This window comes from Artemia sp. Qi Xiang Cuo, chromosome 10, assembly GCF_049724085.1.
Source record: "Artemia sp. Qi Xiang Cuo chromosome 10, ASM4972408v1, whole genome shotgun sequence".
In the NCBI taxonomy this organism is placed as follows: Eukaryota; Metazoa; Arthropoda; class Branchiopoda; order Anostraca; family Artemiidae; genus Artemia; species Artemia sp. Qi Xiang Cuo.
Window position 1 is genome coordinate 19,826,544 of NC_142803.1, and position 23,943 is coordinate 19,850,486.

Here is a 23,943-nt window from a genome sequence, read left to right on the forward strand (position 1 = left end):
TTGTTTAATCAAGGAGGCACACTTGTGCCTCTACTATAAAGAGGCGACCCACCACAATGTTAAGCGATTTCAGGTCCTAGAGGTCGCAGAAAGACGGCGGTAATCGCATTTTTTAGCCCAAGCTCAAACTAAGAAACTTGCAAAATTTCATCCTCCTCCGACTTTATCTTCATGGGGTAAACTGGGCCGGAAGTTTGGACCCTCCAACCACAGCCCCCTTTAACGTTGTCCGATTGGGCTGAAATTTAGAAGTTAAGCTTTCCTAGGGCCCGGGAGCTTATCCTCGAAATTTCAATCCGATCACTCCTTCCCTGTTTTCAAAAAACCAAATATAGCCACTTAAAATTCATCATCGTCTCTTTTTTTTCTTAGCCACGCCTACAAGCCACAGTTGGCAACGGATCCGGTTGAATGAGGACTCATTCGAAGCAGAATTCGACCTGTTAGGGCCTTTTGATATTTTCAGACCGAAAAAATTATCCCCCGAATTTACATTTACGAAAAACCTTAATTTTTTTCAAATAATACAGATAAACAGGTTAGACATGCTTTGTTATGAAAATATCTGCGCGTCAATTTTCATAACAAAGCATGTCTAACCTGTTTATGTGTATTATTTGAAAAAAACTACGTTTTCTAAAGAGTTAAAGAGGCTGAGTTACAAGGTCAACCCTTAAAACGTAGAGGGATTAGGAGGCACAGTTGGGGGGGCTGTTAAAGAGGCTGAGTCACAAGTTCGAACCTTAAAACGTACAGGGATTAGGAGGCACCCTGTACGACGTGATTTGAGTATTCAGGAATTAAAAGCCTTAACACAAGAATGTTCAAGAGCGGGGGGTTTGGGGGCGGCAGCCCCCAACTTCAACTCCTGACACGATCAGCTAACAGTTAGTCAAGCAATAATAAGTAATAAACTGTACAAAAACGTGCAGAAATTATTTGAAAAAAACTACGTTTTCTAAAGAGTTAAAGAGGCTGAGTTACAAGGTCGAACCTTAAAACGTACAGGGATTAGGAGGCACAGTTGGGGGGCTGCCGCCCCCAAACCCCCGCTTTCGCAGCCTTTAAATAAAAAAAAAATTTTAAACTGAAAGTAAGGAGCGACATTAAATCTTAAAACGAACAGAAATTATTCCGTATATGAAAGAGGCTGTGCCCTCCTCAACGCCTCGCTCTTTACGCTAAAGTTTTTATTGTTTAAAAAAAGAGTTGTGAGAAAGTCAAACTTTAGCGTAAAGAGCGAGGCGTTGAGGAGGGCACAGCCTCTTTCATATACGGAATAATTTCTGTTCGTTTTAAGTTTTAATGTCGCTCCTTACTTTCAGTTTAAAATTTTTTTTTATTTAAAGGCTGCGAAAGCGGGGGTTTGGGGCGGCAGCCCCCCAACTGTGCCTCCTAATCCCTGTACGTTTTAAGGTTCGACCTTGTAACTCAGCCTCTTTAACTCTTTAGAAAACGTAGTTTTTTTCAAATAATTTTATATAAAGGTATTCAATGTATTCGAATTATTTCTTTCCTGAAATTACTATTTGGATCCTTGTTCTAGTTCTTGTTATATATATAGTGAACAAAAGTTCTCCTAACATCCTTCTCTGGAGAATTTCGTTGGGGCGAAAAGGAGATATATGTTCAGGTAGAATGATGGAGGCTAGATCTAAGGGGAAAAATGACAGGGGAAAAGTGAATTTGTTCTGGGGTTATGAGAACACTACTAGCAAAGTGCAAGTAAATTTTTATCGTCCTTTGCCCAATGGCAACAATGCCCAATAGCGCGACGAAGAAGGGAGATGGATAAGGGACTTTCCCTTCATCAACAATAATTCTTAGACTTTTGAGCTTTATAAGGAACAGAATTTGCCCAAATCTTTCGATGGAGAATTTTATTGGGGTAAAATCGGCGATTCTTGTTGAGGCAAAGCACACAATACGGGTTCTAAGGGAAGGGGTATGACTAGGGAAAAGTAAATCTGCTAGGGGATTATAGGGATCTCTATATCGAAGCACTGTTAGATTTTTGCCTAATTTTTTGCAAAGATGACCAAATTGCCTTTGCAAGATATAAGGGACTTTTACTCCATTCAAGATAAGTTTTATGCATCTTTTTTTGTGCTAACTCTACTCTGTCCATCACATCATTGAGATGCCAAACAGGGCAGGTATACTCAGCTATTGAGTGTATAAAACAGAAGTAAGTTCTAGACAGTGGGATTTGAGGCAATTCAACTGTCAAAGGAGGGAGTTTGGGACATTTACGTGAAGTTAAATATTTTTAATTTGATATTCCTCTTCACACTCATCTGGGATACCCACTAGAGCCAGGGTATTTCAGGGGGTAGAGGGATGAGGCAAGTAATATAATTCTTTCTCTTCGTTTGACTTGGTTATTCATTTTTATTTGATTTTATTTGTTCTCTGTTAGGTTTTAACATCGCTGTTTGAATTGAGTTTTTCTTTTAGAAAATATTTCTGTAAATTAATTAATGTAATAGGCGTGCTCAAAAGAATATCTAAAGAAAAAAATTATTTTTTAGTACCGTGGAAAAACAGATTGGAAAAATGGTACCTATGCTGGGTTCCTAACAGGAAGTTTGTTGGGTCTGAGAGGTATGTATTTATGTCTAGTAACACTTAAAATACAGAAGGTTATACGACTCGATGGTCTAACATCGCAAAACTTGTATAAACTGAACAAATCGGCCAGAAACACCGTAGTATGATCACTGGAAATTGAAAAATGTTGCATAGAGCCATCCGATTATATTTGCCTCGATTTGGCAACTTCTTTTGAATAACAGACTTGAATATTTTTCCGTGAATCATCGACAAGCTTCCTACGCATACTCGCCATATTTGAACAAATGCCAAGCCATGTAAAAGATATAACCACTGGAAATAAGCCATCCCGACAAAAGAGTGTACATGTAGCGATATGTAGATGCAACTTTCGAAAATTATAAATGTTTCATGCTTGTCGAGATTTAACCTCTAATTAATACTATTTTTTTAATATTGAATCAAAATTTGATGGAATTGACTGTAAAGATTAACAGTTATTAGCTTATCTTTGGAGTACGTATGTTATCTGTGGGCATATGAGAGGTCAATATCCCTGCTCCTGCAATGCCCTATGAAACTTGCGAAAAGTAAAACATTGTAATTACGTAGATTTGAGATAGTTATATTGAAGGGCCTGAAAGGGGACAAGAGGAAGAGTGGGCATGCCAGATAACATTGGGATGAGATATTATAAACTCATTTTCAATATTTCGTGATTTCTTTGGATGTTTAAGTGTTAGTTGGTAACTACAGAAGGTTTCCGATTAGAAGTAGTTGGATTTGAAAATATACTTGAGAATGGGAATTCTCCGACAAGTCAATCTTTCGTAAATTTCTTTTAAGTAGTGTCCAAATTAAATAAAACTTGTGCATCAACCTCAAAAGAAGCATGTTTTTATCGTTAAGAGGAGTTATCATTGGAAAATTATGTTTCTAGATTGAATTACGAGCGATTTTAGACATTTTTCAAGTTTAGACGAAAGAACTAACGAAACGGAAGGGGCTATATTTGGTTAAAAAGGAACTTTGGATGTCACGCATGTGATGTACTCTTATGATACATGTCAAGTTCGGAAGCAACGCTTAGATTTTTTAGAAAACCAACTGAAGTAAGGGGCAATATTAAAACTTGAACAGAAATTATTCTGCATCAGTCCGTCACTCTTTACGCTAAGGTCTTAAAGTTATTTTTAAATACTTCTCATTCAATTTCAACAACCCTTGTGTTTGACTAGTCTTATTTGAAGAATTGTGACAAAAAGTCGAACTTTAGCATAAAGAGCAAGGAATTAAAAAGAGGCAGTGCTTCTCATATACAGAATAATTTCTCTCCTTTTTAAGTTTTAATGTTGCTTCTTACTTTCAGGTGACAAAACCTTTTTTTTATTTAATTTCTGATTGTTTTCCAAATCATGTTGGAAATCTCCCCAACCTTCCGCGGAAAATTCCCTTGGAAACTTTCCTCCCAATATAAAATTATCCCTGGGGAAAATGTCCCCTCCCCCTAAAAATTATGTATTTTTCCCAATGACAAATACTAAGTGTAAACAATGGGCGAATTGCATCGCTTACAGCCCTTTCCTCAGGGGCTGGGGGGGGGCGTCATGTCATCCCCAGAGGCACAAATATTGGACCTGTAAACTGTGCTGAACCAAATGGTTATTTCAAAATTTTCAGTTGGTGTCTTGGAGGAAAAAAGGGGAGTTGAGGGGGGCTTTTTGCCCCCCCCCCCTCAGATTTTTTCGTCATTTTAAGTAGCACTATAATTTTTAATTCCCGTTCGAATGAGCCCTCTTCAGATCTTCTAGGAGCATTGGTTCGAACCGATCACCCCTAGGGAAGATAAATAAATAAATGCGCATCCGTGATTTTTCTTCTGGCAAAAATACAAAACTCCACTTTTTTGTAGATAGGAGCTTGAAACCTCTGCAGTAGGGTTCTCTGATACGCTCAATCAAATGATGTGATTTTCATTAAGATTGCTCGACTCTTTGGGAGTATATCTCTTCATTTTGAAAATAAGGCAAATTTTCTCAGGCTCGTAACTTTTGATGGGTAATGTCAAACTTAATGAATTTTATATATTTCGAATCAGTATAAATATTCAATTCTTTTGATGTATTAGATCTTATCAATATTCCCTTTTTTAGAGTGTCGGTTACTATTTGGCCGAGTTGCTACTAACTCACAGTTTGATACTACGAACTCTTTGATAGTAGATACTCTATACCAGTGGTTCCCAATCGTTTTCGGGCCATGTCCAACCAAGGCATTCCTAAATTCCTGATGCCCCCCTTCTTATCTTTTTTTGGATATTGATGTTTTATAAGTAAAGTATTTTGTAAACTTTTAAGTACGTAACGGGCTTCAAACATGTTTGCCACAATGGCTTTCGAGCAATCATATAAGAAAAGCAGATTTGAAAGAGATAGAAAGGCTGCCGTAAGGAACCTTACTCGAGCACACATAGGATGGCAACTAAGATGTCTTGTGATCCAGATTTTAAGAAAGTAACAAAAATGAGAGAGAAATACAAAGATATTGAAAAGACCAGGGTCATCGAAAAGCATAAGTCGAAAGAGAAAAGCAAAAGTTCAAGGAGCGTTATCATTACGCTTCTTGAGCCAAAGTTCGATCCACTCCGTACAAAAAAAAATAAATAAAAAAAAACGTTTTATTGACAGATTTGAAAGTTTCTACCTCTACACATCCGTTCTACCTCTTCATATAGGCGCGCATCCTTATTCGTACCTACACACGAAAGAAAAGAAAAGATGCTGGTATTGCCTTTACCAGCATCTTAGGCCGAACGAATGAAACTAAGGAGCGAAACACATGCGTGCTCAGTCGAATGACCGGCACAAAACCCAAACTGAACTTCTTGAAAAAACAGTTTTGCAAGGAGAAAGCTGACAGACATTTAAAATAATTTTTTAGTTTAACATAATTGTAATCAACATCGCAAATAGTGATTTTTCCCTTTGATTAAAAGGCTTGTCGTTTATCTTTTCCATACAAACAAACAGCAATTCTTGGTGGTTAAGTTTTTATGTATTTTTTTTTCTTTAAATTTTCCCTCGTTATTGTTCCTGTTTCATATAAAATAAGTACCTACATCAGAATGGTCGGCAATACATCAACTTTTTCCATCGTAAGTACTTGACTTTTTTCGATATGATTTATTTTTATTTCTTATCAAGCGAATAATTTTAAAAATACCATGGTGCCTACCGCATTATGTTTTGTTTCTTTGGTACTTGTTAATTAAACGAAACACACCCAAGAAGTGAAGTTAGGTTAATCGGGTTAATCCTAATGAAATACAAGCTTTATATAACCTTTAGTTTATATAATGATATAATTTGATATAATAATATATATAATGATATAATATTTGCACATTAGGGGTGTGTGTGTGTGGGAGGGGGGGTGTTGGTAAAGTATTTGGACAATACCCCTAACTTAACATAACCTCAGTTCGAAAATACTAGGCCCCTTTTTTATGGCCTGCTGTTTTCTTTGTAAAACATTAAATTATATTAAAAATTTCGACCAGTTTCATTTAGAAGAATTTTATTTGAATTTAATTAATTATCGATATAAATGGAAAAATACCTATTTTAGAAAACAAGGTTTTTTCGAATAAAAGTAAAGAGCAACACTAAAACTTTAAACATGACATTAAAACACGATAAAGAGACAGAAAATGTGTTCCGTGTGAAGGAGTTGTCCTCACTTAGTCCACCACTCTTTACGCAAAATCAATGGTTCCTAACCGATTTTGGGGCGTGCCCTACCTAATAATTTCTAAAATCTTGACCTCCGCCCCCCCCCTTTGTGATATTTAAATTTTGTAATTCAAAATATTTGCGTGGAATCATCAGAAGGAAGCTTTAAAGGTCATTAACTGGGTATCTTTTTTGGGTCGTCCGCTAGGCATATTTTATACTAAAGACAAATGTTGTCCGAATACAACACCTATTATACAATGTATAACGTCATTGCAATACTATCATGTATCTTTTTTGCTCTTTTAAATGTATTTGAATGTGACGTTATTGACATGAAAAATGTTTTTTTCAGTAATTAAGGCTATTGATTTCAATAATTAAGGCACTGACTATACTTTAACAATTAAAGTATAGTCAGTTGAAGGGTGCATGTCCTGCCCATGACCCACCCAAATATTGCTATGCCCCACCGGTGGGGCCTGCGCCCCACGCTGGGAATCACAGCTCTATACTCTATATCACGAGTTATTCTCGCTGTGGGTCATTAATTGATAGTTTTGTCAAAACATTTTTTATTGATTAATAAAGAACTTGAACTTGAAAAATAAAAATAAAAATCAGCCGCAGAAAAATCAGTAAATAAGTAGCAAGTAAACAGTATTAACAATAAATTTTGTCAAATGTAATTTCATGAATTCTACGAACTGGTTACCTTTTGTTCTGCCCGATCATCTAGTGATTCCACGTAAATTCAAATAAACGATTAATGCCTTTTTTGCAGTTTTGGCCTACTCTAATTTGAAATTAACCCTGCGCTCAAAGTAATTAATTCAATTTAACTTTTTGTAATTAATTGCAATTCCTTATTGAATGAGCACAATTCTTATGCTCTATTGAACGCCGCTTGGATAAGCGCTGTTAAACGCAATTCAATGAACACTCAAAATTAATTGCAAAAAGCTTATTAAATGCGGGGTAAGTCTCCTTAATCATATTAAGACAGATTTGCTTTGGAATTGTCCACTTATGAAAAGTTCATTCAAAAAATGAAAGTTTTGCTTTGGTACCTCGAAGTTGGAAACTCTGGCATTGCAGAAAAGATGCTGAATACTTCTTAGGAAATATTACGGTCGTTTTAACTTTTCAATCCTTGAACTACATGTTTCACTGTGTTAGCAGCATTCGGAATGTCTATTGCTCCGTTGAGCATGGTATATGATATCCTTTCATTCGTGCGAATGGAAAATGGCTGGGGTTTTTCTCGAGTTTTTTTTTCTTTTTTTAATGAAAGTTTGATTTAGTGACACTATCTTTTCTTTTTCAGCTGGCTTAAAAGCGGGACTCTTTGGCGGCATAGGATTTGCAGCATTTTCAGCAGCAATAGAATTTTACTTGCATCATTAGTCCATGTATAGGTGCAATATATTTTATTCTAACTGATATCTGCTTTTTTAAAGAGTTTATTGCAAGAGAATCTTTTTGAGCAGCCTTGTTTGCTCCTGTAATTAAATTATACTATTTCATTGTTGTTTGATTTATATCGTGATTGACGCAGTAGGTGCAAACTACTTTTTCTCTTAAAATATAAGTATTTCTCATATTTGTTATTGTAAAAATATAGATTATTTTATCTTTTTTTGAATCGCTTTTTTACCATTTTGCTAATGAGTATATCTTCGAAAAAAACTAAAATAATTTTAAGGTTAAAGAATCATAAGTAATTTCGATTACTTTTGTAAAAAATTTAGAAGCTAATTTTTGCTAAAGAGTAAAAAAAAAATTAATGATTCTTTTTCGAATAAAAAACTGTTTCTTACATATATTGAATTAAGGATGTTTTAATTAGTTAAAATGTCTTCTTTAAAGTAAAGTTCAGTTTAGATTTCTTATGGGTTGAAATTTAATCGCACTTGAAGACGAACAGAAGTTAATATTATATTAACATTCACTTTTAACTCCAACAAATTACGTTGCATTGTTGACAAAATTGACGTATAAGTTCAGGTTGGATGCTTTTATCAATAATAGTCAAACAGAAAAAAACAAACAGAACATCCATATTCACGAAAATGTCCAATAGCTCATCACATGGCACCGCTGAACCCAATTAGGTAGTATATCTCGGCATAAAATGGTGAATTTTCATTATAAGATTTACTTTAGAAGTCAAATTAAAGTGTAGTTTTGTTATTTTTTATTTCAATCTAGTGATGCACATCTTCTGCACCGTTAAAATTAAAAAAAAATTGTAACATTTCTTTTGCTTAAGGGTTAAACAGAAAAGGTAATGAAAATCAAAACATATGCTTTTTCCGTTCCAGTTATTTTTCCATTTCAGTTATATTTGCCGCGTTGAGAGGGCCTCAAAGTAAATGATGCTCAGAAAAAGAACTTACTGAAAATAGCATCAATGTGAAAGTTGCGCAAGTCCTGAAACCAATTCTGTAGCCTTGCACGGCACACTAGATATCTTCAAAGTCGTCTCTTTCCTTTTTATCAACCTCGTGATACTGTTACAGAACACTAAGTGTTTTTGACGCAGGGCACTTTCTACCGGAGTCTACATCAAAGTAGGATTGTTTTTGAGAAGTAATTAAAAAAAATTTCGAAAAAGAAGTTTTTCAAAGAAAAGTAAAGACCCTATTAAACTTAAGATCAGAAGAAATAAAAACCTACAATTACTAAAGCTCAAAATGACCAAAAATTACTTTACTATTACGACAAAAAAATTTGCTATTACAAATATTTTCTTTTGCACTTATTACAACATTGAAAATAAAAATTACAGTAAAATTAAATTTTGAAATACAGTAAACATCATTATATGTCAAATATTCGGTTTTATTTTTTAGTTCTTTTCAAGACTGTTCAAGACACATACAGTTTTCAGTAAAGCGCCAATGACGCAGTAGGTTTTGGACTTTTATAGTTAGGGAGGAAGGCAGAACCCAAACTCTTATTTGTAGTGATTTTTGTTTGTTTTAAGCTAGATTTACACATTCAATTTAATTTTACTCGTTTTAAGATTTATTTATTAGTTTATATTAATACCTGTTGTATGTTTGTTTGCTTTGATTCTTTATTTAACTTCTGTTCGTTTTGGGTTTCATTTATTCTTTAATAGTAATTTCTGGTCATTTTGAGCTTTAATTATCGTAGGTTTTTGATGCTTCTGATTTTAAGTTTAATATGGCCTTTACTTTTATGTGAAAAATCTCTTTTTCGCAGTTTTTTCTTTAGTTAATCTCGGAAACAATCCTACTTTCATGTAGACTCCGATAGGAAGTGTCCTATGTCCACAACAGCTGGTTTTCTGTAACGGTAGTCCGAGGTTTCAGAAAAGGATAAAAAAAGTGACGATTTTGAAAATATCTAGGGTGCCGTGAAGGGGCTCAAAATTGGTCTCAGGAATTACGCAACTTTCAAATCGATATTATTTTAAGTTAGTTCTTTTTTTGAGCGTCGTTTACTTTGAGGCCCTCTCAACGCAACAAATATAACTGAAATTAAAGAATAACTCGAACGGAAAAAGTGTATGTTTTCCAGTACATTTTCTGTTAAACCCTTAAGCAAAGAAATTTTACAATTTCTTTTTATAAAATTTAAACGGTGCAAAAGATGTATATTGTCACTAGATTGAAATAAAAACAACAAATAAACATACACTGTAGTTTGACTCCTATAGTAAATCTTATAATGAAAAATGACCATTTTATGCCGAGATCTGCTACCAAATTGAGTTCATTGGTGCTATAAGATGAGTTATTGGACTTTTTTCGTATATATCGGGTGTTCTATTTCTTTTTTCAAATACTATGGACAAAAATATTCGAACTGAACTTATATGTCAATTTGTCGATTCCATAGTGAATGATCGAATGAATTCAAGTGCAGTAGAACGAAGAAAGAAAATAATATGCCAAAAAAAAAGGGTTTGAGGTCAGTGAAAAACACTGAGAAAAAAGAAGTAATCATGATCATTTCACTTGCATAAACAATGTGTCTTCGGACCGGTGAAGTAAGACAATAAAAAGAAGAACAACAAGAAGAAGAAAAGCAGAGACAATAACAACTCACTGCAGCACCAAGCCACCTGAGGCCAACACAGCTACGCATGCTCCTCCTCCACCCCAATCTATTCAAAGCCTCCCTTTTTACACCCGCCCACGAAGTTCCGATTTCCTTTAAATCTTTCTTCATGACGTCCTCCCACTTCAGACGAGGACGACATGCTTTCCGTTTAGCCCTAGACGGTTGGCCGAAAAGAACAATCTTCGGCAATCCTTCATCCCCACAACGTACCCTAGCCACCTCAACCTTTCTTTCATTACAGCCCTAGAGAGTGGTATTGAACCTCATTTTTCGTATAGCTTATTGTTTGAAATACGGTCAATCAGCCGGGTACCCAGAACAATCCTTAAGCAATTTCTCTGGAAAACATCTAGCAAATCTTCATCTACTTTTCGGAGCGTCCATGCTTCAGAGCCATATTTCACCACTGTCATCACTGTAGCTTCTAATATTCTAATCTTGGTTTGCAGACTTATCTTCCTATTCTTCCAAACTTTTTTTATTCTACTTTTAACATCTTCACTGCTCCCACCATCTTTACTAATAATACTACCAAGGTAAGTGAAGCTGCCCACCAGATCAATCTTTCATTGTCCAACGACGTCTTGTCACCTTCACTTAGTCCTGGCGTCTATGGCCTAAGTTATTTAACACTAATTTCCAGACCTAATCTTGCACCCTGTGTTCGCAAAGTCATCAAAGCTTCGCTTATTTTGCTCAAATTGCAACCGAGGATGCTTGAGCCATCAATATCATACTCTAAATCCAGGAGACTTTTTCCTCCCCGTTTGATTCCGTGGTCTCCCATTGCCTTTCCTGTGCTCCTTAAACAAAGTCCATCAAAATAATCCATATAAAGGGAATACAACACAATCCTGCTTAACTCCTGATTTAATACAAAACCAGCTGCTAACCTACTTTCCTACCTTAACCGCAGCAGTGTTATTCTTGTCGCAAAAAACGCCATCTAAATTATATTCAGAGCTATTGTAGCTGATTTTTCATATCTGCCCTCAATGAAATAGAGCTTCTGCATTACTTTGAAGTTATTTCCATATTGATTTCTAAATTATAATTATAGATTTTTAGTTGAGTTGTTTTTGAGGGATCTTCTATAATTCTTAACATAGGTTTTACTCTCTGGTTATTCTCACCAGCGCCATCTTTTTTTCATATAGATTGGCACGCCATCTATTGTGCTATCTTCATATAGCACTATCTTTGTTGCCACCTGTGTATATATATCTTCTGAATAAGTGAAGTCCTGTGGACTGCGTGGATCGCTTGGGACCAAGCAGAAGAGGGGAGAGAACCTGCCGGAAGCGCCGTATTGATACATGCCAGTTAATTAGCCTTAAATTGCCGGGAAAAGGTGAGCAGGTCACGATGCTTCCCTTGTTCTCGGTGATCTTTGGCTCCTGTTGCTTCTCTTGCTTCTGGTTTTTTTAGGGGGTTTGAACGCGTTCGACCAATAGGTCAAGGCGTTTTGTGATAGATCTTTCTATAAGCTCCACGATTGTACACTGTTTTCAAAAATAAGGTGGCATTGGTGCATCAAAAGACCAAGACAGCCCCCCTCTTGGATCTGGTGCATAGCCAAACCCCCCTCCCCGTACATCACTGACCATAAGTAACCTGACTCTTAATGACGAAAGCAGCAACAGCGAAGCCTACCCTGAAGAAAACAGGAGTCAAACCTAAGTGGCTATGTGTGTCTTGCCACAAACATGTGACCTCAGACTCCGTGGTATGTAGCAAATGTAAGGAATGAACTCACGCGTTTTGTGCAGGAATTAGACTCACAAAGAGTTATATTCCGGATCCTAAATGGAGTTGTGTTGCGTGTTCCCCGAAAGGTGAACCAGAAGGAGTAACTCCTGCTATGAAGAAGGACGTGCGGAAAACCAGGAGTTTGAAGAAAGCAGCGACGCAACCTACATGCCAATCAATTATATCCACCGCCAATGATGCAGTAATCGACAATTTGAATTCTTAAAACCCGTTTCATCCCACATCCGGTGTAACAACTCAAACTAGGGTAACTACTTTCTCAAATTGTTCAGTATTTGAAAATGGACGAGAAAAGCAGTCGGAAAAATTCAAAACTAGCACAGCAGTAACGAAGTGCTCTCTCTCCAAGGCGACGCCAGTACCATCTACTGAGGAAAATTTAATCACAGCGCTTGACCTTCACGGATTTGATAGGCGGCCGCACACGAAATTAACAAAAGCAAATCAGACGATAAATGTCTTTCCTGTCAGTGATTCAAATTTTGATTCGAGTTTTTCCCGTTTCTGGGAGAAAGAAATACTACGGCCGTCGACCCCGTTCGTGGAAAGCGACAGAAGGGAAACTGAAAACGCTTACCTTGCCCACTCTAACACGTTTGAATGTCCAAGAGCCTCCCCTCTGGCAGCAAGTTCGATGTTGTGGGATGACGCAGGAACAACACCCTACGAGGTTCTACAGGCCCGTTCAAGGAAACCGGCTTTAGCGGACGAAAACCGTCTCTTATCGTCCGTCATTCACCACCCACCAAAGTTCGATACTCAACTTGCGGAACCGCCTTTCAAGAACGGTGTCCCGGTCATAGCAAGCTTCAACTGCTCTAGTCTTAATGTTGATACCTCCGTTCGTAACCCAGAAGACTCACTGGAATTTGCAATGATTAATGCTCTTACAGGAAGAATTGAGCAGCGGAATCAAACCAGTCTCGATCAAAGGGCGCTGATAACGCAGCTTTCTGCTTCCAACACAGTATATAAGCAACAAATACTTGAAATGACAGAAATACTTCTAAAGAACAATCAATCGCAACTTGAAAACCGATCATTGGTCCAGCCTGAAAAGAAGAATGCGAGTACGGTGACTGATCCTCTTGAGACTATTATTGTCCGAAATTTCCTGTGATTAGTCAGTCCGACTCCAGGAGCACCAGCAGCAGAAGAACCCAGCAACTCAGGCCAGGTTCAACTCAGAAATCCTGACATTGAAGAAGGCACGAGGGGAGCAGAACAAGACAGATCAGTCATTGTACTCAGTCAACCTGTCAAAACATTCCAAAATACGCAAACTGAGTGCATTTATTTTAAAAAAGGTCACTGCAGATGGGGCAACCAGTGTCGTTTCTATCATATCGTTTAGACTCCTCCAGTTAGTGAAAATAACGCCGCGCAAGATGGTTGCCAAAAAGCCAAGTCAGCTAAATGCAAAAAACAACATACAGAAAAATGTAAGAGATTTGCGGACGTGCGTTGCACCAAAGGACAACGATGCAACTTCCTTCACCCAATCAAACCAGCACTAAACAACCAGAAAACGAGAACGGACACGGAACAAACAAGTTCAAAAAACTATATGCACCCGAATCATCACCCATCGACAGTCAACAACTACAATCACTTCCGGACTCGCGTTTTCTACAGCAGTGGATTCTGTGGCATAGCCAACACCAACCATCAACCGGAATCATCAAAACCATGGACCTGCTTAAGACCCTCAACCGTCAACCAGAAGAGAGGAGGACCAGGAGAGAGAAGAACGAGTGGTACGAAAAACACAAAACCCAATCACCACCATCCAAATCGTATTTACCAAGAGCAAAGGACTTCCAGAACAAATCACACCCATACTTACCGACCTACCGTATCTCCCACCACTCTGCTAGAAACGCTGGTGTAGAAACGGAAAAACACGACCTGCTACAACGATCCATACTCGACCTTTACCGCCCGAACCCACCACCTCCAAGTCTAACTTCAACTCTACCACAAACAGCAAACGCTCCTTCATACCTACCAAGTGATAATGAACATCAGTCCTGGATGACGTATTACAAGAAAGTCCCTCCGCCGGCACAGACAAGTAACTGTCACGCGGTAAGGACCCAAACCTCTGATCCTGTAAAAATGAAATCAAGATTAAACCGGAATTCAGAATTTCCCTCTACATTACTGTCGAACGTCCAGTCAATAAAAAAAAAAATCGAGGAACCGGAAATTTTGATGCGAGGTAAACAGATCGATATGGTCTGTCTTACCGAAACTCGACTTACAAATAGCAGTATACTCAGCCTCGATGGCTACAATGCATACATATTACCTAGGAAGTTAGCAGACGAAAAAACAGAAGAAATCAGCCACGGTGGAGGAGTTGGTCTTATCTGCCGGAACGATACGCCCAGCCGAATACTCGATCCTCCAATACCCAAATCCCCAGAACTCGAAGTGCTATGGGTCTGGGTAAGACCGCGCTTCCTACCAAGGGGAGTGTCATCCCTAAACTTTGGAGTCGTCTACTACCCACCCAAAGCCCCATTCAGGAAGACTCTAGTCAACTACCTACAATACTCTATCGACCACTTCCGGAGTAAATATCCCTTTGCTGGTATTGTGATATGCGGAGACTTCAATGATAGCCTTCCTGGATAGAGTCCAGCCTATCACTGAAACAAGTAGTGAAGTCTCCAACCCGCGGCAGTAACCTACTTGACATGGTCTTCACTAACCTCGAACAGTACTACAACGAGCCAGAAATCACAGCAAGCATTGGCTTAAGTGATCACCTAACAGTGACCTGGAGACCGACGCATTCGTCACGGCGAAAGGTAATTAAACAAACAGTAACCTATCGACCGATCAGCGATGAACAAATCCCCGCCTTCAAGGGAAAGCTAACATTGCAGAACTGGACCCCTATTTACAGACTACCGTCCGCTGAAGACATGACAAATGCCTTCTGCGACCAACTTCAGAAAATGTTCGAAGAGCATTTTCCAGAAAAGAAACGGGTAGTAGGAAATGAAACGAAACCCTGGATCACGCCAGATATAAAAGAGCTTATCCTAAGGCGGGATAACTTGTACAACTCTAACAGAGCAGAGTCCAACAAGTTGCGAAATATAGTGGTGAGAAAGATAAAGTATGCAAGGAAGCAGCACGGCCGCTTGACTGTACAGAAGCTTCTATTTTCCGATTCTAAAAAGTTTCATAGCATGGTTCAGAACATTTTTGGCCGAAAGCAGAAAAACGTTGAACTGAGAAACGAAAAAGGGGAGAAACGTACCGCTAACACAATTAATGACCCCTTTGCTACAATCTGTACAGAGTACCCTTGTCTTACATTACTTCCCGACCTTCCAAGTATTACTGAAATCCCTGTCATTGAAGCAGAAACCATCCAGACCGCTTTCTTAAAACTGGACGCATCCAAGGCCTCATTTCCAGGAGAACTGCCAATCAAACTGATCAAAGCATGCAGCAACGAGCTTGCGGTACCGTTTACTGCCGTAGTAAATCAATGCCTGAGTAAGGGCACCTTCCCGACACGATTCAAAACTGCTGCGGTCATTCCTATACCGAAAAAATCATCCGTCGAATCTGCAAATGACTTAAGACCCATCTCAAAGACATCGATTTTCTCAAAAGTCCTGGAAGGAATTGTCTTCAAAGGGCTTTTCGAAGATATTAGGGAAAAGCTTGATCCTCAGCAGTACGGCTTTCATACAGGTCATAGTTCTGTGCATTACCTGATTCGCCTCATCAGAGACATCCTGGAGCATCTGGAGATTGACGGTGCTTATATTGACTGCATCATCACGGACTTCGTGAAAGCGTTCGACTTACTCGACCGCTCAGTTGTTATCGACGAGGCAACTCACCTTGGAGCAAGACAAATTGTCTTGCGAATGGTTGGCAGTTTCCTGACGAACCGCAAACAGAAAGTACAACTTCACAATGGCGAAACGTCAAACATCAGGGAGCTGACCTGCGGTGCAGCACAAGGGTCGAAGTTAGGCCCTTTACCCTTCCTTATTGTGATCAACAAACTTTTGCGCGAAATTATGGAACGCTACAAATTCGCTGACGATCTCTCCACCCTCCTCCTCAGAATTTTCTCACAGAGCATACAGCCAGACCCAATCCTAACAGTAATGCGAAAATCGAGGATGAAGCTAACCAAGTGAAACTTACACTCAGCCAGGAAAAAACAGTCCTATTTAGGGTTAATTTCCTTAAACGGCCAGTTCCAGACCCGCCATGCGGTGGGCCGAAGGCTGTAAAAACGGTGAAGATCCTGGGTGTCCACCTGGATGCCGATCTGAAATGGAACACCCACGTATCGTGAATCGTCTCGAAGACCGCCTTCCTCCTAAGGTCTTTTGCCTACCTTCGCCGCTTTGGGATGAAAACTGAGATCATGGTTGTATGCTACAAATGCTACATTAGACCGTTCACTGAATATGCCTGCCCAGCGTGGCACAGCGCACTGACCATTGATCAAAGCGACAAAATTGAAGAATTGCAGAAAAGGGCCTGCAAAATAATACTGGGGAGTAGTTACATTGACTATGAGATGAGCCTCAAAGTTTTGAAGTTGGAGTCCCTCAAAGAGAGAAGGCACACACTGGTCATGGACTTTGGACGAAAAAACCTTGACTCTGAAACACACCGCGATCTACTTCCGAATTTTGAGGCGCGCCAAACTCAACATTCTACGAGGCTCAGGGAAATAACGAAAAACACAGCAAAGCTGGAAAGACCGCCGATCCACTCATCCGAGCGCTACCTGAAGTCATTTGGTCCATACTTCGTAGAACACTACAATGGTGACCCAGAAAAATTGTAAATAAATCAAGTTTGAATAATTTAGTTTGTAAGTGTTTTTAAATTGTTTGACTTCCGCTGTTATTTTTGTTGTTAACAAGAATATCAAGGGAAAAATAAAGTGAATTTGAATTTGAATCACTTTCGATTATTAAAAAGGGCACTAGCCGGTTCAATTTCCAATCGAATGATTCCTTTTTAAAGTTTCCAACGCTTTCTACTAAAAAAAAACCTCCTATGCCCCCAGGGCATAACTTACAACCATTGCCCTGAGGGCTGTGGGGGGAGTGTCATCCTCAAAGACATAATTTCCAGACTTTTTAACTACGTCAAACAAAATGTGTTTGGGGAAATGTTGGGCGTGAGATAGAGGTTATTTGCTATCCAATCACTTTCGATTATTAAAAAGTGCACTAGCCGGTTCAATTTCCAATCGAATGATTCCTTTTTAAAGTTTCTACGACAACACTTTCTATAAAAAAAAAATCTTATATGCCCCCAGGGCATAAGTTACAACCATTAACCTGTGGTCCCTGGGGGGGGGGTTATCATCCTCAAAGACCTAATTTCTAAAACATTTAACTACTTGAACAAAATGGCTATCTAAAAATTTTGATTGAATGTGTTGGGAGAAAAGGTGAGCGTGAGTGGGGGGTTAATTGTCCTCCAATCACTTTCGACTATTCAAGAGGGCACTAGCCCTTTGAATTTCCAATCGAATGAGCCCTTTTTCAAATTTCTACAACAAAGCTATCAATAAAAACCTTATATGCCCAGAGGGCATAACTTACAACCCTTACCCTGAGTGCTGTGGGGGGAGTGTCTTCCTCTTAGATATAATTTCCAGACATTTCAACTACTTTGAACAAAATGGCTATCTCAAAATGTTGATTGGTTGTGTTTGGATAAATGCTGGGCGTGGAAGGGGTGTTAATTGTCTTACAATCACTTTCGAATTTTAAAAAGGGCAATAGCCATTTCAATGTCCAATCAAATGAGCCCTTTTTGAAGTTTCTACGACAACACTTTCTATAAAAATTCTTATATGCCTCCAGGGAATAACTTACAACCCTTTCCCTGAGGGATGTGGGGGGGGGGGGTCATCCTCACAGACCTAATTTCCAGAAGTTTTAACTAGGTTGAACAAAATGGCTATCTCAAAATTTTGATTGTATGTGTTTGGGAAAAAAGTGGGCGTGAGAGGGGATTAGTTGCCCTCCAATCACTTTCGACTATTAATAAGGGCACTAGCCCTTTGAATTTTCAATCGAACGAGCCTTTTTTGAAGTTTCTACGCCAACACTTTCTATAAAAACTTTACATGCCCTCAGGGCATAACTTACAACCCTTGCCCGGAGCACTGTGGGGCATGTCCTTCTCAAAAACATAATTTCTATCTGGAAATCAACTACGCTGAACAAAATGGCTATCTCAAAATTCTGATTGGATGTGTTTCGGGAAATGGTGGGCGTACAAGGGGTGTTAGTTGCCTTCCAATCACTTTCGACTATTAAAAAGGGCACTATTCATTCCAATTTCCAATCGAATGAACCCTTTTCGAAGTTTCTACGACAACTCCTTTCATACGAAGTGCCCTGGTCTAAGACAAAAAAAAAAAAAATACATTGTGCCCACATCGTTCTTTATTTAGGCAGTGCTATTGCGTTGCCAATGATAATTGATGATTCATCGAACAAATTTACGTCGGATTCAAGGAAACGCACTTAGCACTCCAGGCCAAAGGCAGAAAATTACCAGATTGGTACTTTGTCGCTACGCGGATCACTGTCTGCATGCAAAAAAGTTTTTTAACGGAAAACACTGGTCTCTGTAAAAATTGGTTTGTACTTAATTTTAAATGGTCAAATTGCTTTTTAAAATAATAAATGTTAAGCTTGTGTAGTTGCAACGTGATATTTGCCTCACACGTTTGGACTACAGAATAAATTGTCTTTACCCTGGGTTCCCACATGTACAATTATTCGCATGCGAGCACGATTATTCGGCCAGATATACGAATATTGCAGCTGTTTGTGAATTTCGGTTAAAATCTATCCGATTTTCTAAAATATCGTACAAGTTCACAAATCTCAACTACCGCGATAATTTTGATGAATAAATCGTATCAAGAAAAATAAAAATAGATATTGAGAGTTCAATGGATCTTTTTTTAAAATTCAGCAAAGGTTGTTTTCAAAGTCAACTTCAAATCGATGTTAAACAAAGAATCATCAATGATTTCCCCGAGCTGTAAAGTTCTGATTTTTTACCTGTTCATTAAGCAGGTAGAAGGCAATAGGCTTCTTTTTTCTAAAACTTAGAAACACCATTTTCTTTTTGAAATTCTTGCCACTGAAAATTGGGCGATAATAAATTGTGTATTGTGACCCCCTATTATAGATTTCGCGTTAGCATGCGAATTTCGTTTCCGATCTTTTAATACGATTTTTCACAGAAAAAAAAATTGTATATATAGGAATCCACGGTTATAGTTTTCAAAAAATTGGCGACATTTTCTTCAAATAAGGGTCCTGAATGCATAAGTTTCTCTCCCCCTCCTTATATTTGCTTTGGGAAAATCTGGAGCTAATGCTCCTTTGCCTTACCACTTTGGAACTGGGGAAGGCTTTCCGAAAAGTGTGTTTTTTTTCAACTCTATGGCTTTTCCTGTTCGGTTGTGATTTTCACAAATTTCGACTTTCTCGCTGGTGATCTCTGGTAAAGGCGGTATCGATTTCGTTTCATCAGTTTCATTGTCAATTTGTATTTTTGATTTTTAGGAAGATTGGATGTTTTTGGTTTAATTTTGGTGTCTTTTTGGAATACTGTGAGAATGACTAAAGATAGATTAGCAGCCTTAAAAGCTGTAAGAATTTTACTTTATAACATTGTTTTTTAAGCTACCACTTAGAAAACGAATTGCTTGCTCCTTTTAGGCATAGGCCTATAGCCTACTGGGCTTGTTCATAGGCTATGATCTAAAGATATGACATTCTACTATGAAAACATGATAATAGGTTGGGTAAAGGGTAAAATTCTACTTTAGTTACTTTTGACTATCTTGGAAAGGGGTTAGGTTAAGAAAATGAAACTTTCAGGGATGGGTCTACAGGCTAAAGTATGTCCTGGGAAGATATTTTTAAGTACTCACCTCCACTCTTTCTTCCTCTAGAGGGTCCTGACCTTTGATGACCTTTAAAAATCTGTGAGTTATAGAAGTGAAACCTTGCAAAATAGATCTTCTGCTTAAATGAAGTACAATAAAATTGTTTTCAGCTTCACAACTTTGCTCAATCCCAATTCATAAGGTTTTAAAGATATGCAAATACATTTCCTAAATTTTGAAAATAAACTATTTATATGTCTTAAAATTCTGCTCAAATAACTGAAATTGCATTTTCAGAGCTAAAGCCAGAGAAAAAGAAACTGATAACTGAAAATTAAGGTAAAATGTTGTTTTGTCAAAATTTCAATGGGTATAGACCTGTCATGTAGGCAAATTTCATGACCCTCAGAGGGAGAAGGAGTGGAGGTAGGTACTTCAAAATACCTTCCCGGGACATACTTTAGCCTGTAGACCCATCCCTGAAAGTCTCATTGTCCTAACCTAACCCCTTCCCAAGATAGCCAAAAGTAGCTAAAGTAGAATTTTACCGGTTAAAGTTCTACGAAATCATATTATTGAGTTAGGAATAAAGTGAACACACCATTCAATGCCTTTTTTTATGCTGATTACAAATATAATAATCATTTCTATCAGAAATGAATTTCAGCCCTCCCTTCTATATAGGCTATACCTAACCTAACCCTGAATTGGCATATATAGGGGGAGGGGGGCTGAAATTCATTTCCGATAGAAATGCTTATTATATTTGTAATCAGCATAAAAAAAGGCATTGAATGGTGTATTCACTTTTGTCCTAACTCAATAATATGATTTCATAGAACTTTACCATACTAGGTTGTTTTTTGGGTAAAGTTCTACAAAATCATATTATTGAGATAGGACTAAAGTGAATACACCATTTGATGCCATTTTTTATGCTGATTATGAATATAATAAGCATTTCTATTGGAAATGAGTTTCAGCCCCCCCTACATAGGTCAATTCAGGGTTAGGTATAGCCTATATATAGGGGGGGGGCTGAAATTTATTTCCAATAGAAATGCTTATTATATTCGTAATCAGCATAAAAAAAAGGCATTGAATGGTGTATTCACTTTAGTCCTAACTCAATAATATGATTTCATAGAACTTTACCATTTTTTGACCCTATAAACTCCCCATCATTTTTTAAATGATAGTCAAATGACAACAAAATTTTTAGAATATTTTTAGGCTAGCCTACTTCAAAATAAAGAGAAAAAAATTCACTTGTCTTTGTAGGCTACATGTGTGCATTCATTCCCGTTTTGAAGGAAAGGTAATACTTAAATACTGGGGACCATTTGAAGGAAATCCAACAAAATTAAGAAGTCTAGATAAATAACTAGGCAATAGGCCTAGGCCTTGTTAGACAGTAGCCTAGGCTATAATGTTCCCAGAAGGCTAGGCCAAGACAAAGCTTCTTTTTGCTATCTTGAGAAAGGGGCTAGCTTAGGAAAATAAAATTATGAGTAATGAATATAAGGTCAAAAACATCGTCTAGTAAGGTATTTCCAAGCTTCCATGTTAACCCTCTTCAGATTTTTAAGGCTTCAAATTTGGGTTGAATTTCTAGTGGGCCACATAGTTCAGCTAAGATTAAAGTGAAAATTTCATTTGATGCCTTTTTTTATGTTCTTTCATAATGCAAGAATCACTTCTAGGGCTAGTTGCATCTTAAGCCCTTAAAGGGGCCCAAAGGTATTTCATTTTTGTAACCACACAAAGAAGTGGTAAAATTCTACTTTTGGCTATCTTGGAAACGGGTTAGCTTAGGAAAATGAAACTTTCAAGGATGGGTCTACAGGCTAAAGTATGTCTTAGGAAGGTATTTTGAAGTATAATTTACTCTTAACAACTTATTTATGAACTAGTGATATGTTTTAACCATTTTTCAATAACTTAACTAGAGGTGATAACTTCTTTGAGTAAAATTCTACTTTAGCTGCTTTTGGCTATCCTGGAAAGGGGTTTGGTTAGGAAAATGAAACTTTCAGGGATGGGTTTACATGCTAAAGTGTGTTATGCAAAGGTATCTTGAAGTACCTACCTGCACTCCTTCTCCCTCTTGAGGCTCCTGAAATTTGCCTACATGACAGGTCTATATCTATTGAAATTTTGACAAAACAACATTTTTCCTTAATTTTCAGTTATCAGTTTCTTTTTATCTGGCTTTAATTATGAAAATGTAATTTCTGTTATGTTAGTAGAATTTTAAGCAATGTCAATTGTTTTTCAAAATTTAGGAAGTGTATTTGCATATATTTAAAACCTTATAAATCAGGGCATAAAAAAGGCATCAAATGACATTTTCACTTTCATCTCAGCTAAATTATGTGGCCCACTGGAAATTTACCAAAATTTGTATACTTGACCCCTATTGAAATTTTGAAAGTTTCATTTTCCTAACCTAACCTTTTTCCAAGATAGCCAAACTAGGATTTTACCAACTTTTTTTTACATCAAAGGCAGTGCTGCCTAAGTTAAGAACAATGTTGGCACAATGTATTATTATTTTTTTTTCTTGGTCTTAAACCAGGGCACTTTGTATTGAAGGAGTTGTCATAGAAACTTTGAAAAGGGCCCATTTAATTGGAAATTGGAGTGGCTTGTGCCCTTTTTAATAGGTGAAAGTCATTGGAAGGCAACTACCGACCTTTCCACACCCACCAGTTCCCAAAACACACCAAATCAAAATTGTTAGGTAACCGTTTTGTTCAGCATAGCTGATTTCGACATAAAAATTATGTTTTTGACAAGGATAATCCCCCACAGCCCTCAGGGCAAGGGTTTTACAAGGCTTCTAAAGAAAGCATTGTCATAGAAACTACAAAAAGGCTTGTTCCATTGGAAATTCAAAGGGCTAGTGCCTTTTTTAATAGTCAGAAGTGATTGGAGGGCAACTACCCTCCCTCTCATGCCTACCTTTTCCTCAAACACATCCAATCAAAATTTTGAGATAGCCATTTTGTTCAATGTAGTTGGAAAGTTTTGGAAATTAGGTCTTTGAGGATGACAACCCCCCCCTAAACCCTCAGGACAAGGGTCGTAAGTTATGCCCTGGGGGCATATAAAGTTTTTTATAGACAGCATTGTGAACTTCAGAAAGGGCTCATTTGATTAGAAATGGCCTACCCTCAGGGTAAGGGTTGTAAGTTATGCAAGGGTTTTAAGTTGTGCCCTGGGGGCATACAAGGCTTCTATAGAAAGCATTGTCATAGAAACTACAAAAAGGCTTGTTCCATTGGAAATTCAAAGGGCTAGTGCCTTTTTTAATAGTCAGAAGTGATTGGAGGGCAACTAACCTCCCTCTCATGCCTACCTTTTCCTCAAACACATCCATGAATCACTTAATGTTGAAAGTGATTGGAATGCAACTAACACCCCTTCCATGCCCACCATTTATCCAGATATATCCAATCAAAATTTTAAGATAGCCATTTTGTTCAAAGTAGTTGATAGGTCCAGAAATTATATCTAAGAGGATGAAACTCCCCCCATAGCCCTTAGGGTAAGGGTTTTAAGTTGTGCCCTGGGGGCATACAAGGCTTCTATAGAAAGCATTGTCATAGAAACTACAAAAAGGCTTGTTCAATTGGAATTTCAAAGGGCTAGTGCCCTTTTTAATAGTCAAAAGTGATTGCAGGGCAACTAACCCCCCTCTCATGCCTACCTTTTCCCCAAACACATCCAATCAAAATTTTGAGATAGCCATTTTGTTCAATGTAGTTGGAAAGTTTTGGAAATAAGGTCTTTGAGGATGACAACCCCCCCCCCCATAGCCCTCAGGGTAAGGGTTGCAAGTTATGCCCTGGGGGCATATAAGGTCTTTAT

The 23,943-nt window shown here is 37.9% G+C and overlaps 2 protein-coding genes and 1 long non-coding RNA gene across 3 annotated transcripts in view; all 3 read left to right on the forward strand.

The window, feature by feature from the left end:
- Nucleotides 1-2,530: 2,530 nt before the first annotated feature.
- On the forward strand, nucleotides 2,531-7,814 carry LOC148947554 (uncharacterized). Its single transcript, XR_016142380.1, has 2 exons — nucleotides 2,531-2,604; nucleotides 7,612-7,814. It is a non-coding gene; the product is annotated as an uncharacterized LOC148947554 (long non-coding RNA).
- Nucleotides 7,815-14,851: 7,037 nt separating this feature from the next.
- LOC148947555 (uncharacterized) lies at nucleotides 14,852-16,324 on the forward strand. Its single transcript, XM_089095933.1, has one exon. The coding sequence runs from the start codon at nucleotides 14,852-14,854 to the stop codon at nucleotides 16,322-16,324; it is 1,473 nt and encodes a 490-aa protein (XP_088952059.1).
- Nucleotides 16,325-19,738: 3,414 nt separating this feature from the next.
- Nucleotides 19,739-23,943, forward strand: part of Syx1A (Syntaxin 1A) — a 218,129-nt gene continuing 213,924 nt past the window's right edge. The window contains exon 1 of the mRNA XM_089095302.1: nucleotides 19,739-19,830. Within this exon, the coding sequence (XP_088951428.1) occupies nucleotides 19,798-19,830 (33 nt within the window). The 5' untranslated portion in view covers nucleotides 19,739-19,797. The remainder of the gene's footprint in view (nucleotides 19,831-23,943) is intronic.

Excerpts from the sequence above, each read along its gene's own strand:
- LOC148947555 (XM_089095933.1), top strand. The coding sequence starts at position 14,852 with ATGGTCTTCACTAACCTCGAACAGTACTACAACGAGCCAGAAATCACA.